The sequence below is a fragment of the Harmonia axyridis genome, chromosome 3 (assembly GCF_914767665.1).
Source record: "Harmonia axyridis chromosome 3, icHarAxyr1.1, whole genome shotgun sequence".
Taxonomy (NCBI): Eukaryota; Metazoa; Arthropoda; class Insecta; order Coleoptera; family Coccinellidae; genus Harmonia; species Harmonia axyridis.
In genome coordinates, this window is record NC_059503.1 from 6871264 (window position 1) to 6891513 (window position 20250).

Genomic DNA, 20250 nt, shown 5'->3' on the forward strand with positions numbered 1-20250 from the left:
TGGAATGGAGAAAAGACAAGAAACCGAAAAGTTGAATTTTTAGTTTTCTTTCCAATTTCACTGTGAGCAATTTATGAAGAAGATCAAATCGTTCACAGAAAAAAATTATATTTCTTCCTGACATTTTTATATTCATAAACAAGAATATTTGACTCTCTACCTCCTATAACTTTAATCATAATATATCATAAACTCCCATAGTTGAGAACGCTAAGTTGATTTGAAGATTTTACACTACCCAAAAATATATAAAATAAAAATAAATTTTTATATTTTTTTTTAAGAATTCCATATTGAAAATTATGAACCAATAAATAAATAATCGAATCAAAAATTATTAGAATTATTATTTTTTAGTCAGATAAAGGACTGAGAACAGAATCATGGAATTAGACGGTTTTTGTAGGATTAATGAATATTGAATGAAATCAACTCATATTAAATCTATTTTTCTAGATATTTCATCAAATTTCATGTAAAATTGCTTGGAAAACCATTGAATTTCATATAATACTCCATTCACTTGAACAGTTTTCGTTGTATAAATTATATCGAACCAGAAACCATCTATAGGAAAGTTAACCAACTAAATACCTAGTTATCTACAAAACGATTATAAAATCATAATGACTCCATTAATATAGTAAGCTTTAATCGAATACCTATATGTTATTGACACACCTTCCATTGAAAATTAAATTTCACTGTTTACTGCGTTTGTGAATAGATGGCAGTGAGTTTCTCGAGCATTTAATAGAGCTGAATTTTCCATAACCTAATACGCCATCTGAATTCAATCAATTTTTTCTATTCTTTATTTCAGTAGCTATTCCAATATTGGAAAACACAAAATAGTAGTTAAGTTTCCGTTGATATATTCGAATCTACATTGAAAAGAACTACATTGATCAACAAAATATACATAAAAATACAGGGTAATCCAAAAGTATGAAACAAATTTTACTAATATATTATTTATTTTGAAAAAAAAGGGGGTTGTAGCATACTTCTTCTTTCACTTCATAGCAGAGATAGTGGAAATTATGTTTTATTTTATCTATGATATATTGAATTTTCATTAGATAAAGACCGAATCCATAACTGAGACAGAGAATAGTTCACAACTCCCAACATTTTTTCAACGTAGGAAGGAAATGTTGGATATGGTTTAGTTTTTTCTGTCCTCTAAACATCGCAGCTGAAATTTTCAAATTTGTTTATTTAAAGGTGAAACGATTTGATGTTGGAGATTGTTGCCACCCTATGGTGGTTTTTTGGGAATAATGTCGTCATAAGAATTCTTTCCCCCTAAAACATAACTCGAAAATTATTTTTGGATTCTTCAAAACTCTTAGGTTCTTACGTTTGGGTGGTTCAACTATCTGTTCAACATCACCTTTTTACGGTAAGTTGAGTGTTACATTATTACTTGAATAATGAACTGATTTTGAAAATTTTAACTAGATAGTGTACAGAACGTAACTTTCAAACTAACGAACATTCTCTATTCAGAAAATGTTAGAGGTTAATACCACCTTCAAGGGGGGATTTAAAAAAAAACTCTTGATGGAAATTCGTCCCCCTTAAAAACAGAAAACAAACTGTTCTTTTCATATTCGAAAATTCTCAGAGTTCTTAGGAGGGGCTCAAATTTTCATTGCGACACCCTGTATATTGACAAATATTTTACAAATAGGAGGAAATAATTAACCATTGAATATAACATTTCTAGTGTTTTTATTTTGAAGCATAGTTTAATAGTCGGTCACCTCAAATTATTTGAATCATTTCTTCCAATTTCCTGGTAGACCCCATAAGCATCGACCCTGAATAATAATATGCTTTTTTTCTGTCGAAGTATCCAAAAATAAATTGTCAGGTATTTCCAATGACTTAAGGAGACCACACCCAACCTGATTCCAACGAGTTTACGGAAATAATATTGTACAGTGGCAACCTTCAAGGATTTCTGGTCAACTTTCCAATGCAGATCATATAATTAACATAAAATAAACGCTATAGACACTTTTCTAATATTAGGATAGTGGCAGATGAAAAAATCGAATTCTTCTAGTAAAATACTCATTTTGAGGTTATTGTTTTTCAATATCAATAAATTTACTTCACTCTAGACATAGAGTAACATAGAGTCAATTCAAAATTAATGTAATTATCATTTGTATTATTTTTTGACATTTCTTATGTCATTTGTGTTCAATAGGTTAGGTTAGATTGATCATAGAGAGATACACTCTTCAGATAATTGACTCACTATTCGTCGTATTGTGAACAAATTTGAAAGTGAATTTACGATACAAGAGTACCTACCAGTGTCAAAATCTCAAATTTCTCTCAATATTCACAAATGAGGACTGACTTTGATGAAAAAAATTCAACAATTTCAAAACAATTTGAGGCATGTATCTTGCCATAATTGAATGGCATACCCTACTGAACATATATGACCTAAGAAATGTCAGATGCAATACACAGAGTTGTCATTATAACCATTTTGAATTTTGCCTATTGGAAAAAACCAATATTTCAATCATATCTATAGATTCTCTTTAAATAACTCTTTCAGTCCAAAATGAATATATAGTATATAATTCTTATTCATTTGAATTCGAGCTATCCAATTCTTTATGTAAAAAATGTTAAAGATATAAATAAAACATGAAATAGTTACGAAGAACAAACAAACAAACAAGTACTCGAAAAATCATTTATTCATTACAATTCCATCTAAAATTCTAATAATCTCTCGAAAACATAATTACAACCAATCTAACAAAAATAAAAAAAAAATTTCGAAAAATACAAAACCACCTAACAATCAGCATAATTAAACGAAATCAGATTCAACTCAGCGAAAAATCAAAATACAGCCACAAAACAACCAAGCCTCATCTCTGATTTCGAGATACTTCTAGGATCACAAAGCACACCTAAAAATTACAGACATATATACAGAGGAATCTCGTAAAAAAAATCACAAAAATCAGTCCAGCTTAAGATTGTTTGAAGGTGTAACTAAAACCATCAGGAGACCTGTTCAAGGATAGTTTTCCTGGTGGATAGAACCTGTGTGGAGCTGGTGTGGTTGTATATTGTGGTGGTGGGGGGTTATATTGTTGTGGTTGAGGCCTGTATTGTTGTTGTGGTTGAGGTTGGTACTGAGGCTGTGGCTGGTATTGAGGTTGTGGTTGGTACTGTGGCTGTGGTCTGTACTGTTGAGGTTGGGGCTGTGGTTGGTACTGCTGTTGTGGTTGACCCCTGTATTGGTCTTGGTAGTCCGGGGAGTTATACTGTGGTAACGGAGTGTACTGTGGTTGTGGAGCCTGTGGCAGAACTGTTGGAAGTGGTTGTGGGATACCATCACCGCTAGCTTGGAACCCATTCTTGCCAGCAGTGAATGAGATTGTTCTTCTTTGTCCAGTGGGGTCAACATAGGAGTAAGATCCATGTCTTGTTCCATCAGCGTCACTTTCTTCTTTGTATTGAACTCCATCTTCTTGTTGGTAAGCGGCTCCAAATTGTCCAGAAGCGCTGAGGAACCTTTGTTCGTTCAAAATGGCTGCTGTTCTAGGGTCGCCTTGGTAACGTTGACCCAGAGCTGATGATGCTAAGGCTACAGTTAAGACCTGGAAGAAAAATATTGCTTTATTATAATACTATTCCAGTTTTGCCTCCATGTGAAATTTGGAGTATTAGAAACAAAATTTTTTCCGTGTATATTCGAATAGTGATCCTAACTAAATAACGACCTCATATCATTCGCGTCTTTAACTTTGTACACTGTGTCCGTAAAGTAAGGAACAAATTCATTTTTAGCTAAACAGACCATTTCAAGAAATAATCCTGAAGCACGTCAATTTTTTATTTTAATTTACCGTATTTTGAAATAATAATCTAATATACAGGGTGAATTACTTTCGAGTAATGACGTCACCGTCATTTTTTTAAATGGAACACCCCTATTTTGTCTCAATTTTCCGATAACTCTAGCTGAGCTGATTCCAAAAATGTATCACATGTTGATTCCAATTGGTACAGGGTGGACAAAAATACAATAGTTCAGTTTGTGCTCATAAAGTAACGCGTAACATTCTTCATTAGTTAAATTAACAATATCATCAAAAACACTTATTGTCTAGCGGTAATAAACAAATAATGACATTTCACAAAAAACTAGAACACAATGTTTTTTTTTTAATTAGTAATAAATAATTTCTTTCATATTCTGTCTGCTAGACCACAAGTAACAAACATTTTTGGGAACAGCTCATTTTTATTAATCTAAAAATGTAACAAACTACAAGGTGTTACATTCAAACCAATTGCCGCTAGACAATAAGTATTTTTGATAATATTGTAAATTTAACTAATAAAGAATGTTACGCGTTACTTTATGAGCACACACAAAACTTTTGTATTTTTGTCCACCCTGTGCCAATTGGAATTAACATGTGATACATTTTTAGAATCAGCTCAGCTAGAGCCATCGCAAAATTGAGACAAAATGGGGGTGTTTCATTAAAAAAAAATGACGATGACGTCATTACTCGAAAGCAATTCACACTGTATATTGGATGATTATTTTAAAATACGGTAAATTGAAATAAAAAGCGACGTAGTTCAGAATTGTTTCTCAAAATGGTCTGTTTAGCTAAAAATGAATTTGTTCCATACTTTACGGACGCAGTGCATATCGTACTTTTGAAAGAAGAATATAAAACATGAAAAGACCACTGAACATCATCATATAAAATCGTTCAGTATCAGAGCAAACGCGATTTTTCCCCTCCCAAATCTGAAATCTCCCAATTACGAATGGGATGCCTAAAAAGCCCGAAACGTCTGAGAACCGCTCACATTAGACGCACCCTGTCTGCAAAGCAGATCAAGTCATTTGCTGTAACGCAGCTTTGTTGATTAAAAAGAAACTTGGAGGCTCCTTCTGTATCCAATTCGAACATATAACCATGGGAAAACGCAGATGCTCGATGTGGAAGACAGGATCATGGCCTACTGTTCCACTATGCCTGTCTCGATGTCGGAATTCTAATTTGGGGGAGCGGGAATTAGGCCATTAGCTTTCAGCTGGATTTATTCAGGCATCAGATACGACATTTGTTGAGTTTCCAACGTGTTGGGCATAGCCAAAAGCCAAATGGAGTTCAGGTCATGCGTTTGGATAAAGAGATTGCTGGATGGAACATTCCGCTTTAATTTTTACTGAATATAAAGGAAACATAGAGTAATAAACATAGATAGAGGGAGTATACGCAATTTTCACATGTCCCCAACATGGTTAGATTACGTTGTCGGATTGTGATATATTTTCAAATCCACAATTTTACTATATCGTTATGAATGTATATTAAATTGAATGAAATATATTTATTTGAGTGATTCCCGATTAAATATGCAAATTTGATCATTTGGAATCCGATATTTTTCCTAATTGTCGAATTTATAATGAGCAGAACATTCATTATTTTCTGTATCATCCTGCTGGAATCCAAGGTTTGGCAACTTTTGCTCTCCAAGTGTCGTCTTTTGTTTCACGTCGCTTAGCGCGCTAGAAGTTTTTTTTCTGAATTTCTAATATATTTATGTATTTATTTCAATATATTTCGAGTTAATATGAAACGTTAATTCACTATGGGACATAAGAAGTGAGTTCTTTGTGGAGAAACTCGCGAATTGAGTGATATATCGTATCACTGATATGTTTTCATTTCCGCGCGCTTCATGTCAAATTTGATAGTTCATGTTGGGGACAAAATTTGCTTACTGAAAATAACATATGCTCCCTCTATCTATGTTTATTACTTGAGGTTCCCGAAGACATCAGAATAGATCATTTCTTCAAGGTTACGTAACTTTGACAATCAATGTCAAGATCACAGAATTCAAGTTCACGTTATTTTCACAGAAATTATGTAAGGTGCCGATCATAGAATAGGGGTTCCATGCAATGTGAATACTTTAAAAATAAATTTTCGAGAATTACATGCATTTCATATCATAAATAAATTATTCCATCACATTTCTGGCTGGATCATTTTTCCGAATTCCGAATCGAATTTTTATACCACCAGAATCATTATGCATATAAACTGGCGCTTATAACGGGTGTTTTTTTTCGAGGTATATAACTTTAAGTTGGCATTTCTGTTCAAGATGGCGACCGATTTGACAGCTGTCAAGTGATTATTCTCAGTTTGGTTTGGCAATTCATCATTAATAGACTCACGCCTTAACAACGCTTGCAAATAGTGCAATTTTATTTCGAAAATAATGGTTCTGTGCGGAATACGTATCGCGCACTACGTCCATTTTATTTTGTTTAGCGATGAAGCGCACTTCTGGTTGAATGGCTACGTCAACAAACAAAACTGCCGCATTTGGAGTGAAGCTAATCCTCAAGTGTATGTCGAAACACCGTTACATCCAGAAAAACTGACTGTTTGGTGTGCTTTATGGGCTGGTGGAATCATTGGTCCGTACTTCTTCAAAAACGATGATGGCCAGAACGTTACAGTCAATGGTGATCGGTATAGAGCCATGATTACTAACTTTTTCATTCCTGAATTGAACAACCATGATGTCCAGGAGCTGAGGTTCTAACAAGACGGTGCAACATATCACATAGCTTGTGCCAAAATCGATTTATTGAAAAACACGTTTGGTGACCGCCTAATTTCACGTTTTGGATCTGTGAATTGGCCTCCAAGATCTTGTGATTTAACACCGCTAAACTACTTTCTGTGGGGCTATGTAAAGTCATTGGTCTATGCGGATAAGCCACAAACCCTTGACTATTTGGCAGGCAACATTTGCCGTGTTATTGCCGATATACGGCCACAAATGTTGGAAAAAGTCATCGAAAATTGGACGTCTAGATTGGACTACATCCGAGCCAGCCGTGGTGGTCATATGTCATAAATCATATTTAAAATGTAATGCCACAAGATTATCTTGCGGATAAATAAAATTCATGTCAATCGAATTATCCATCGTTGTTTTATTGCAATTTAAAGTTCTATAGCTCTAAAAAAAACACCCTTTATTACTGCTTATTCCACCAACGCCCTCTAGTACATTCCTTTATCACACAATTCCGGTATTTTCCGTTATTTCCTTATCACGGTAGAAAAACAATTCGATTCAAAGGTCAGCCTGTAATCAAATGTCGCCAACTGCAACGGTATTATGCAAGAGATCACTTACAAGAAACGTGAATATCAAACAGTTGATGCAAGTGCAACATTCACTTCTTACTGTTCCTATGCTAAACTAACCTTTATCGGAAATCGTTTTGCTAACAAATAGATCGATCTTTATCTACAGCCTAGAGAGGAAGATTGAATCAGTGGATATGTTGCGTGAGCATGTCCTGATTTTTTTATCCGGGTATCCTTTTTCTTCGTTTGACGCCATTAAAGGCAACTCCAGTATGAACTGATGGTCACATATTTCGTAAGTTATGAAGAATTCAATGTCAATTCAATTAAAAATCAGAAGCAGTATTGAGGAAGTAAATAAGGTTTAATGAGCTTTCAGCTAGAATAGTTATTTATAATACATGTGCAGAAGGCATTGATAGTCTTCCACGAGTTCAAATTCAAAAACGAGCCACGAGGTGGCGAGTTTTTGAATGAACGAGTGGTAGAATGAGCCTTCTGTACGAGTATTATACATTATTTTCTCTAATTCATTGCATTCTTATTGATATTAATGAAATATTTCCATGAATATCATTTAGTGATTTTTGCATTGAAAAATGTTGGTTGGCAGAACTGATTTCTTTAAGGCAAATTGATGAACTGACAGATAAAGCCGTGGCGGAAAGTTCGGAGTACCAACATATAATAATAAAATATAACCACGAAAACTGTGCGTTTCTGATATATTCTCGCACGATTTTGTTCTACAAGATGTAGAAGAATGAACGGAATAACCACAGAAATTCATTATCGCGATCAATGAATTTTGAATGCAAAACATCAAGGAAACATGGGTGATTCTTATAGTTCAACATTGAATGTAACTATAGATTCCTCTCATAAAATAAAACACTTTTTTCATTCACCATTTTTCCAGATTCGCCTCGGATGAAAAATTAAAAGCAAAAAATTGAGACAATCAATTCGGATCACAGAAAACATTGTATTTCAGACATATGATTTTATTGAAGACAAAATGCATACGAATCAATTTTTTGTATCCTTCCTATTTAGAATCATTAATTTTGTAGCAGTTTCATTTTGCAAATATGAGAAAATTAACTATCCCTCAAGAAAGGCACAGCAACAACAGCGTAGTTCAAAGCATTTCTTTGCTCAGGATTGGATCTATAATCATTAAATTATTAATATCTTCAAAATTATGTGTTTTGTGGAAACGATAAGGAATAATTTTCTTCACTGAAATGATTGGGTGTTCTAATAAAGATTTTTGACTATCTCTAATTGATTTCTTTATGTTGATTTCGTACAGTTTTGTGCATTGCAATGAAAACCATTGGAGTAGAACAAAAATGATAATTGCTTCATAGTTATAGAAAACTTTACACTTTACATTAATTTCATTCAGTGAAAACTACAGAGGGAAAAAACAATTTCTTTTAACTTTAACAGCCTACAACTTTTCACAAGAACTGAATCTGGAAAAATGGTAGGAGAAAACATTATTTTGATGGAAGGAATGCAGTATTTGCGGTATTTTTGGATTAAAGATTGGCGGCACCTTCTTGATATAGAATTCAACATAAAATCAAACTGAAATTTTCAACTTGTCATTCACACCATTTCAGAAAATCAAAGAAGGAAAAGCATAAGAAAATGTCAATTAATTTGAGGGAGCATTTGTAAATATCATAAATCATAGCCCCAAAGTGTCATTATAATTTTGAAAGTTAATATCCATTGAGAACTACCTGCAAAAATCAACTCGGAAAACTGCTCGAAATGTCAAACTGTGAAAATTTTCATCAATTTTCCTTTGAAAGATTGCTAATTTCATTCTCACAACAAAAGATCACAATAATAAACATTTCTCAAAACCGACCGTTGTAAATAATTCTTAATTGAAATGAACGATTGGAAAACTCAAAGTCGAATATTGAGATGAAACAAAAATACTGCACAATCACGAAAAAACAGCAACTCGACAAAAAAATCGTAAAAATCCATCTTTTTTCACACGTCCAATTTTTCCGAAGTTGGAAACACTGAAAATGAGTTACGAAAATTGGTACTCACAAGGAAAAACATGGTGGCGTGCGTGAGAACAACTGACGGTCTACCAAGAAGGCAAACCAGTACTGTACTGCCCGCTTTCCCCTCTGCATTTTATACCAGGATCCTAACCTTGGCGAGTTCGACCCTGGTCTAAGTGAAACACTCCCTACGAAGGAGTTTTTGTCCTGAAATGGTACGTGGACGCGATAAAGAAGATGCAGTCTCATGGGTGGAAAATGTTTGTTGATTTTTTCTTTCAGGGAAGTGACGTCATCGGTTTACAATTCGAAAATAGGATGGTGTGCTAGATTGATAAAATCTACAAGATTTCTCAATGAAGAATTCGATTTATTTAGTTCTAGTATTTCGGAAAAACACCACAGAATTTTACATACAAATATACCTAATTTTCTGAAGAAATACCTACTATTTTTAGAACCATTCCCGATCTAAAATTTGAAAAATGTAAACATAGTGACAAAATTATAGTTTCGTTCAAGTAAATTTGAGAGAGTCCTTGGATAATTTGAAAGAAAAAAGTTCTATTACAAACGCTTTGGGTGTTTCTTGTAGTCCTACTTTTTTGTGATGATTCTACTAATTTTTCGACTCTTCATTCATATTCGCTACAGACTGAGTAAATAAGAAACAAAACTTATAATAATTAATTCATTAATTACAGTTCACTAACATAGATCTTCATAATAATTTGGATTTTTTTTCTCGAAATCGATAGCAGATAAGACAAAACTACAAGAAACCAAAAAGTGTAGTACTGGTGCAAAGTTCCCTTTTACATTTATATTAACCACCACAAAAAAATGTTCTGGAGGGAAAAAGCAGGCACTGTTACAGAAAAAATATCACCCTGTTTATATGCATTCAAAGTTTCAATTTAAATTGAATATCTTGTGAAGGGAAAAAACACTGCAAAAAATCAAACGCCAAAAAATCCCATGTTTATAGAACATTACTTCTTGAAATGATTCGAGGAGTCTGTCATTTTCGTTTTTATCTCCAATTTAGAAGCTTTTTGGAGCCATTCCTTGATTTTCCCGATTTTTCAACCTTTCTTAGAAGCCGCTGGGACGAACTGTTTTCAACAATTCTTTTTCGATCTCTATTTTTCGAGATATAAAAAAGTTTACTTTGAAGAACTATCACATCATGAAGTTATGGCCTGGCTTTTGAATCACCCTGTATATGGATCGTGCAGAAATATAATTTTAATATGTAATTCTCGGATTTCGACATTCAAAAGTGGGTTGCAGCAGAATGCAATAAAGTTTGAGATTTCGACTGAAAATTAATGTAAATATGTTCAAAAATGAAATATTATTAGGGCATTCATTATTATTGAATTTGTGATGATAATATGCTTTTCATATTTTCGAAATCAAAAGAAATCAGCGAAAGCCGAATGTCTCTAATATTTTACTAAAAAGGCCCGAGAATATTTAAGTTCCTGTCTTTGAAGGATTCCATCCAGTTGTTTTATTGCTATATTCGAAATTCTTTTACATATTTCATTGAGAACAATCAGTTAGGTGATGTAATTGGAAATATAAAACTCAAGGCAACTGACATGTTACTGTAGTAACAAAAATGTTAATGTGTGTGGAAAGGGCGGATAGACCTACCCATTTTCTCACTTGAATAAGTACGCCTACATTTCTGATCACGGTAAATATTGGATATTATTCACTGGAAATATAAGAACAATGCATGAATTCATTGACATATAGTAGGTACTTAAATTCATCAATAGATTAGTTGAACTTTAATGGCTTGGTGTAAAACGTCATCCATATCAATATCTTCCAATTCTGGCCATAAAAATTAATAATCAAAGCTCGGTAGAGTACTGTTACAGTTGCGCACTAGCCTCATTTTCGAATAAGTAAGGTACAATCACACCACCATCCCAAAAACCGCACCAAAGAGAGGCTTTTCAACAAGCATCCATAGATTTACCGAGCCCCAAATGCGACAATTGTAAAGAGTGTTTTTTTTAGAGCTATAGAACTTTAAAGTGCAACAAAACAACGATGAATTATTCGATTGACATGAATTTTATTTATCCGCAAGATAATCTTGTGGCATTACATTTTGAATATGATTTCTGGCATATGACCGTCACGGCTGGCTCGGATGTAGTCCAATGTGCACGTCCAATTTTCGATGACTTTTTCCAACATTTGTAGCCGTATATCGACAATAACACGCCGAATGTTGTCTTCCAAATGGTCAAGGGTTTGTGGCTTATCCGCATAGACCAATGACTTTACAAAGCCCCACAGAAAGTAGTCTAGCGGAGTTAAATCACAAGATCTTGGATGCCAAGTGACAGGTCCCAAACGTGAAATTAGGCGGTAAACCAAACGTGTCCTTCAATAAATCGATTGTGACACGAGCTGTGTGACATGTTGCGCCGTCTTGCTGGAACCACAGCTTCTGGACATAATGGTTGTTCAATTCAGGAATGAAAAAGTTAGTAATCATGGCTCTATACCGACCACCATTGACTGTAACGTTCTGGCCATCATCGTTTTTGAAGAACTACGGACCAATGATTCCACCAGCCCATAAAGCGCACCAAACAGTCAGTTTTTCTGGATGTTACGGTGTTTCGACATACACTTGAGGATTAGCTTCACTCCAAATGCGGCAGTTTTGTTTGTTGACGTAGCCATTCAACCACAAGTGCGCTTCATCGCTAAACAAAATAAAATGGACGTAGTGCGCGATACGTATTCCGCACAGAACCATTATTTTCGAAATAAAATTGCACTATTTGCAAGCGTTGTTCAGGCGTGAGTCTATTCAAGATGAATTGCCAAACCAAAATGTGTAAAAATCACTTAACAGCTGTCAAATCGGTCGCCATCTTGAACAGTAATGCCAACTTAAAGTTATATACCTCGAAAAAAAACACCCGTTAGTAGCCTGTTTCAGGTATAACCGGAAGTTGTAGAGATCTGAAAATATTTTAGGGAGAAAGATCATTGTCTCAAACCCCAATATGGAAATAATTTTCATCTCAAAATCATGATTAGTTTTCCATAAACGTCTAATAGGCCATCCTGGTGAATCACCCTGTATGCACCACAAAAAAAAGGTTTTCAAAATATCTCCATTCACTCCTTCAAATTAGATCCACGTCTGCGGTGGGCCACCCTGTATAACATCCCATGAACCCACCGCTCCAAACCCCAAACCCTGCAAAATCCTTTCCTCCCCGTCCTCTAATCAGATGCGTCCCAGCATCCCAAACGGTTCAACGTACGATCGAACCGCGAACAAAGAAATGGGAAAATTTCGCCTCTCAACTTTTCCCCAGTCTGAACAAATGGCGCATAAGTAACGACCTCCGGCGGGCACCAGAAAGACACAAAGTGCGGAATTGTGCGCTGGATCGGACAAGAACGAGTTCCTGAATGTGTACTTTCCTTTTGGCGCGATATACGGGCGTGTCAAACGGCCCAGAATCCGAACAGTGGATCACCTTCCTGATCCGGTCGCCTAGCAGGTCGATGGTCCTGGTTGGAGCGTTGAATTATTGCTTTTTCAACACCAGGATTATTTTTTAACACGTATAGGAAATGAGGAATTATGGGCAGGTTGAAGTTCTACGTTTCGTTACTCGTCTTGTTTTGGTTAGGTTAATGTCAAGGTTAGGTTAGGTTAGGTTGGGTATGGCTTCTTTCTGATCAAGTGGAGACGTTACAGCATTTAGTGGTTGAGGTCAATCAAAGAGTTCATCCAACAATTAGCAAGAACTGATTGTTCTCAGAATAATGAGTTAAAATGAAAATAAGAAATTTCCATAAGTGTCATTGATGTGAGTTCTTCCGTTCAGAATAGTTTCTTGCATGGGGTGTTTTTTTTTCGAGCTATATAACTTTAAGTAGGCATAACTGTTCAAGATGGACACCGATTTAACAGCTGTCAAGTGATTTATTCTCATTTTGGTTTGGCAATTCATCATGAATAGACTCACGCCTGAACAACGCTTGCAAATAGTGCAATTTTATTTCGAAAATAATGGTTCTGTGCAGAATACGTATCGCGCATTACGTCCATTTTATTTTGTTTAGCGATGAAGTGCACTTTTAGTTGAATGGCTACGTCAACAAACAAAACTGCCGCATTTGGAGTGAAGCTAATCCTCAAGTGTATGTCGAAACACCGTTACATCCTGAAAAACTGACTGTTTGGTGCGCTTTATGGGCTGGTGGAATCATTCTTCAAAAACGATGATGGCCAGAACGTTACAGTCAATGTTGATCGGTATAGAGCCATGATTACTAACTTTTTCATTCCTGAATTGAACAACCATGATGTCCAGGAGCTGTGGTTCCAAAAAGACGGCGCAACATGTCACACAGCTCGTGCCACAATCGATTTATTGAAAGACACGTTTGGTGACCGCCTAATTTCACGTTTTGGACCTGTGAATTGGCCTCCAAGATCTTGTGATTTAACACCGCTAGACTACTTTCTGTGGGGCTATGTAAAGTCATTGGTCTATGCGGATAAGCCACAAACCCTTGACCATTTGGAAGACAACATTCGCCGTGCCGATATACGGCCACAAATGTTGGAAAAAGTCATGGAAAATTGGACGTCCAGATTGGACTACATCCGAGCCAGCCGTGGCGGTCATATGCCAGAAATCTTATTTAAAATGTAATGCCACAAGATTATCTTGCGGATAAATAAAATTCATGTCAATCGAATAATCCATCGTTGTTTTATTGCAATTTAAAGTTCTATAGCTCTAAAATAAAACACCCTTTAGAAGAACTTCTTGCACACCTTGAATAATACTAACCAAAAGGAGTTTCTAGCTAATTACTACTTTAATTCCCTACCTACACTTTTTTGACACACTGTTAATTATAGACAAAGTATAGGTATTATTATTATTTTGACGTCACTAAACAGAATGAATGAAATAAACCAAAATTGAGTGAGAAATCTCAAATAATTTTATATATCCAGATTCCTCGGATAATTTTAAGGAAAAAAAGTCCTATAAGCATGGGGCCGCAAACGCTCTGTTTTCGAGATACAGGGTGTTAAAGTTGGAAGTCAGATTACAAGAAACACCCTGTATCTCAAAAACAAAGCATTTGCGGGCCCATGTTTATAAGTCTTTTTTCTTAAAATTACCCATGAAATTTCCCATTTTCGTTTGTACCTCCAATTTGGGAATACCCTGTATAGGAAATTTGGAATTATGGTTATTTTTTTGGTAGGTTGGGAGGGTTGAAGTTTCTTTACGTTTTGTTACTCCTCTTGTCGCACTTCATCTTCAATTAATTCCTATTCATCCAACAATTAACAAGAACTAATTAAAACCAGGAGTTCTCAAGATAATGAGTCAACAGGAAAATATGAAATTTCCATAAGTGTCATTGATGTGAATGAGTTCTTCCGTTTAGAATAATGTTCTCACAGAAGAACTTCTTGTATACCTTGAATAATACTACCGAAAAGGAATTTCTAACTAATTACTAGTTTAATGTCCTACCTACACTTTTTTGACACTCTATTAATTATAGTAGATATAATACAGGTAGGTTATTTTGACGTCACTAAACTAAATGAATGTAAGTAACGTGATAGAATATTATCTCGCATCGAATTATAAATCTCAAGTTATTTCATTTTTTCTTCAATTTTATAAGAAAAACAACTTAAAGGGATGAAATCCGACATAAAAACCTCGCGCTGCAAAATGGCGAATGCGTTGAACGTTTTCCATCTGAAAATATACTAAGTACTTCTAAAATCTTAACAGAAGTGTATTCAAAAGCTTTTTGCGAATTCAAAACCGACTGGATGAAAGATGTAGCCATAAAAAAAGTCAAAAATAAAAATATGACATTCATTCACTCGTTCCCCGAACAAAGCGCTATACGCTATAATCGCTGATTTATTACCGTTAGATTTTATCGACATTTTAACACTCTCAGATTGATAATTGTTGTTCATTCAATGTGACCAAAGAAAACAATCTAATGATGTTAAATCAGGAGACCTTGGTGGCCACCGAATATTTTAATTGTCTGAAGTTTACACGCTTACAGATTATCATAGATAGGCATTCGGCTAATTTGAAGTGTAAAACTGAAACTTTTGATGATTTTTATAGTTTGAAGGTGAATTTATATATCATGTTATATATTTTTGAAAATTTGTATTATAACTTCAAAACTAATAGCAATAAAGAATAAATCATTACACCAATGGATTCTATTAATAAAAATGCCTGTTAGATAATTGTGTTTAATGTTGATAGCACCAATATTAAATAAGTTATGAGAACTTTTCATTTCACGCCATTTTCCGATTTCCTCTCATAACTTGAAACCAGTTGAATGTATGAGGTTGCGGTTTTCACCAAACCAATTCTCTCAAAAATCGAGCCCAAAATTGGGCCATTTATTTAATTCTAGCTCAAATGGATTCTGAGATCCCCTCAAGAGACAAAGAATTTGGGACACCCTTTACATGGTATATCTTGACAAAGATATTTTTCTTCAAATAAATAAAAAATTTCCATTATTATTACAATTTCAACCGAAAATCACCACCCAAAACCCAAAAACCCCCCACCCCTAAGAAATTTCCACCCCCTCCTTCCAATTTTCCTTCGATGTACCCACATCAAAGGAGCCGCCTCATCTTTTGACCGTCGTCTTTCCCGGGTCGTATAGCCCTATAATCTCCTTGATTCCTCCGGGGGGTGAAACCGATTCCCGGTAATCGATGGGGAGACTTACTCGCTCATAAACATCTCCTGAGCATCGACTTAATGTCCCGTGTGCCTCCACCACCTTACACCCCCTCTGCCCTACCCTACCCCCTCATCGTCCTCCGGGCAGGGCTTAACGCCCCGCCACGCAGACTTTGATCCCGGCTCACACACAACACGAGCAACTGAATGGCTTCATCCCCCTGGTGGTGTGAACCGGGACACCTGTGGCCGCACCCCGGCGACGAACAATCTTCCTCCTCTCCGAAGACGAGGTCCACCAGCCGTCGTTTTACCCATCGTTATTCACCGCAGTCAGGACGGTTGGAGTCAGTGAAAAAGGGGTGGGGTTCCACAGGGGTCAGTGCTCAGACAGAATTCCTGGATGATGAGTTTGGATAGATGGAATTGAAATTATTCGGAAAAATTAATGGGGAAGGCACTGACTTGAAGTGAAAAGTGGTCACCAAGGGCACAATTGTGGTTTGGACGAGCTCCTCACATCACGTCAGTTCTCAGTTCTTGAGGTTCTGACCAAAACCGGTGTAAACAGTGAGCTTTAGGTGCCTCTATTTGAGGGACGGCAATTCGGCCCAGTTTGCTGGCCGACTTTTCAGTATTTCATCCTTGATTTCAAAAAACAACATAAAGTTATTCTACTACGCTGAGTTTTCTAACATTCCCTGCAATAAAAATCACCAAACCGCCTTTACTAAGCCACCTGTATAATAAATAACACATGGCAGCCCAACCAATATAAACATAATTCCCTATAACCCTCATTGAAAGAGGAATAATAACATTATGTATTTCACAAAGACGAAAAACAAAACTAACTTTGCTTTCGAATTATTTGGAATGTTAACACATTCAACATATTATGTAAAATTTCTACGATTTTGCATTCGAAAGAATTATTTGCTTCAGATACCAAAATTACTAGTGCCTGCCCTGGTTCTGACGCCCCTATAGAAACGAAATTTTCTTCAAGGTCTTCCATATTCGATAACTAAAAAATTTAAAAGAAAATCAGGAGTCCTTACGATTTTAGTTCTCGAGATGCATTTAGTCTGCATCGATTTGAGACAGCCTGTACTAAGCTTGAATGGTTATTCTATATGGATTTGGTGTTTTCACATCCTCAATAAACAAGTTGAAGTTCAAATAACAGGTTATGACTATTGAAATCAGGACAACGTTTTGTCTATACAGGGTGTTAGGTGAATCGACGTGATACTTTGAAGGGGTCATACTCTAGGTCATTTGCAACAAATTAAGTCCAGTCAACTAGGGGTCGAAAGTGGATATTTACTGAGATATGGAGGTTTTTTGATTTTTCAGAAAATCTCTGAGTTACAATTCTTGAAATAACTTTTTTGAAATTCAGTAAAAAAATACTTCCACTATCGGAAATTATGAAATTAGGGTGATTTATTATAATTTTATAAAATATCACAACCTGAACAAGCATGGTTTGACCCCCTAATTTTGATCCGGGGTACGCCCTTGTTTTATGCTCTTATCGAATAAATTTTACGAAGATAACTCAAAATCTGCATGCAAGAGTAATCTAGGAACGCAAGTGAGAAATATTACTTTACTTCTGTAAGAGAAAACGAAACCTACCTGATAGAGAAGAATTCCTTTCCAGCTCTCAGTGACAGTAGTATCCAACAGAGGCCGCTACACGTGAAAGTTTTTCGATCTTTCCTTGATTCATTCACCGAAATATATCCTCGATAACTGCACGAATTCCATCTTTAAGGTCTTGAATCGATTATGGAACATTGGCATTGATCCTATCTTTCACGTGGTCCAAAAAAAAAACTTTTCTTGCAAAATTGCGATTATTTCGTAGCTTTTGGGGTACCTAGAGCTGTCTTGTTGAAAATACGCGTCGTCCATATGTATATATCTTTCAATACTGGCCAATGATAGATTCAGATCGACAAGGAATAGACAAACCTGGGTTTTTCTTCAACGCGACGGGCTACAGCAGCAATATTCTCAATTGTTCTTGAGCGACGCACACGGTTTCGATTCATCACATCACTAACTTGTCCCATCAGCTCAAATATTCAATTTTGCCGACAGAGAAAGTGTTTCACGACGACTTGAAAGTAGGTATTTTAGTTTTTTAACTGTATCTGCAAAATTTTCACCATTTTTTGGTGAATTTTAACAATATCAATGCGTTTTTGAAGCTTATACCTACCGTTCCATTTTCAGTAATAGCGTAGTTGTCACTTATCAAATGTCAAAATAAGACAGTTCCAAAAGTGATAGCTGCCCAGATAGCTGGCTATTAAAAATGAAATCAATCATTGGAAGACCCTTTAGATGAGTGTATATGAGATTTAATTAATTATTCACTTTTCATATATAGCTATACCCATTTCTATGGTATCCAAAGGCGCAATTCAGTTTGAGACAAGAACAATTTTGTTTTCCGGAGTTCATTCACTCAAAAAAATTGATGTAATTGTCTCTTATCCATCAAATTTCAATAGATTGACCCGCTTTAAACGAAAATAAAGGAAGTACTCAGCGTGAACAACGAAACAAAGGAATAATATTCATTCCATTAAGTGAATCCAATTACCTGATTCGTCACCGTCAAAATTTCATCAGTTAGAATGTCTGGCAGTTCCTTCAAAACAGGAAAAAAACAATTAACAAAGCATAATTCAATCAAGTTTTCTATGATCATAGCATAGTATAAGGAAAGGGGTGTTTTTTTAGAGCTATAGAACTTTAAATTGCAATAAAACAACGATGGATTATTCGATTGACATGAATTTTATTTATCCGCAAGATAATCTTGTGGCATTACATTTTAAATATGATTTCTGGCATATGACCGCCACGGCTGGCTCGGATGTAGTCCAATCTGGACGTCCAATTTTCGATGACTGTTTCCAACATTTGCGGCCGTATATCGGCAATACACGGCGAATGTTGTCTTCCAAATGGTCAAGGGTTTGTGGCTTATCCGCATAGACCAATGACTTTACATAGCCCCACAGAAAGTAGTCTAGCGGTGTTAAATCACAAGATCTTGGAGGCCAATTCACAGGTCCAAAACGTGAAATTATAGGCGGTCACCAAACGTGTCTTTCAATAAATCGATTGTGGCACGAGCTGTGTGACATGTTGCGCCGTCTTGTTGGAACCACAGCTCCTGGACATCATGATTGATCAATTCAGGAATGCAAAAGTTAGTAATCATGGCTCTATACCGATCACCATTGACTGTAACGTTCTGGTCATCATCGTTTTTGAAGAAGTACAGACCAATGATTCCACCAGCCCAAGAAGCGCACCAAACAGTCAGTTTTTCGGGATGTAACGGTGTTTCAACATACACTTGATGATAAGCTTCACTCCAAATGCGGCAGTTTTATTTGTTGACGTAGCCATTCAACCAGAAGTGCACTTCATCGCTAATGGACGTAGTGCGCGATACGTATTCCGCACAGAACCATTATTTTCGAAATAAAATTGCACTATTTTCAGGCGTTGTTCATGATGAATTGCCAAACCAAACTGAGAATAAATAACTTTACAGCTGTTAAATCGGTCGCCATCTTGAACAGTAATGCCAACTTAAAGTTATATACCTCGAAAAAAAAACACCCATTACAATGACAAAATAACAATAAGAAAAAGCCAACGTTTCTGTTATCGTTACTCTGTATGGAATTTTCATTGTATGTTTGACTCGCCCCATATATAACAATAATTTTTATTAAAAACCAGTCTAAAAATATAACCTTATGGGTAGGAAGCAATATTTGTCGCGCAAAAGTGTTTCATTCAATATATTTTCCTACGAGAATTGTTACTTTGAAGAAATGCCATTTTTCAACTTCAACACCCTGTATTTCTAAAACTGGTCATAGAAGTGAACTTTAATAAAAGTTGGACTCTCAGACTTTCTTGTACAAATTTCACAATATATGAAAAATTCAGAAAAAAACTTATATTGTGAAATAGTATAATTTTACTAGCTACACCTCTTTTGAAATCTAAACTTTTATCTCAACCTCGGACTCTAAGAACTAAAAATTAAAACCAAAATTAAAATACAACACGAAACTGAAACAAAGTAACTATAAAATTACTCCATTTATCCTATTATCATGACATTATTCCACATTAGTGCTGCATCATGCAAAACCTCACATGATCTAATTATAAAAAAACAAGAATTAATTCACCATCATGGAAGACAAA

General features: G+C 35.4%; 1 protein-coding gene across 1 annotated transcript; it reads right to left on the reverse strand.

Annotated features, from left to right (window-relative positions):
* Nucleotides 1-2711: 2711 nt before the first annotated feature.
* Nucleotides 2712-9423, reverse strand: LOC123676006 (activating signal cointegrator 1 complex subunit 2 homolog). Its single transcript, XM_045611639.1, has 2 exons — nt 9273-9423; nt 2712-3644 (listed from the first exon to the last, which is right to left on the reverse strand). The coding sequence occupies exons 1-2, from the start codon at nt 9282-9284 to the stop codon at nt 3012-3014; spliced, it is 645 nt and encodes a 214-aa protein (XP_045467595.1). The 5' UTR covers nt 9285-9423; the 3' UTR covers nt 2712-3011.
* Nucleotides 9424-20250: the final 10827 nt, after the last annotated feature.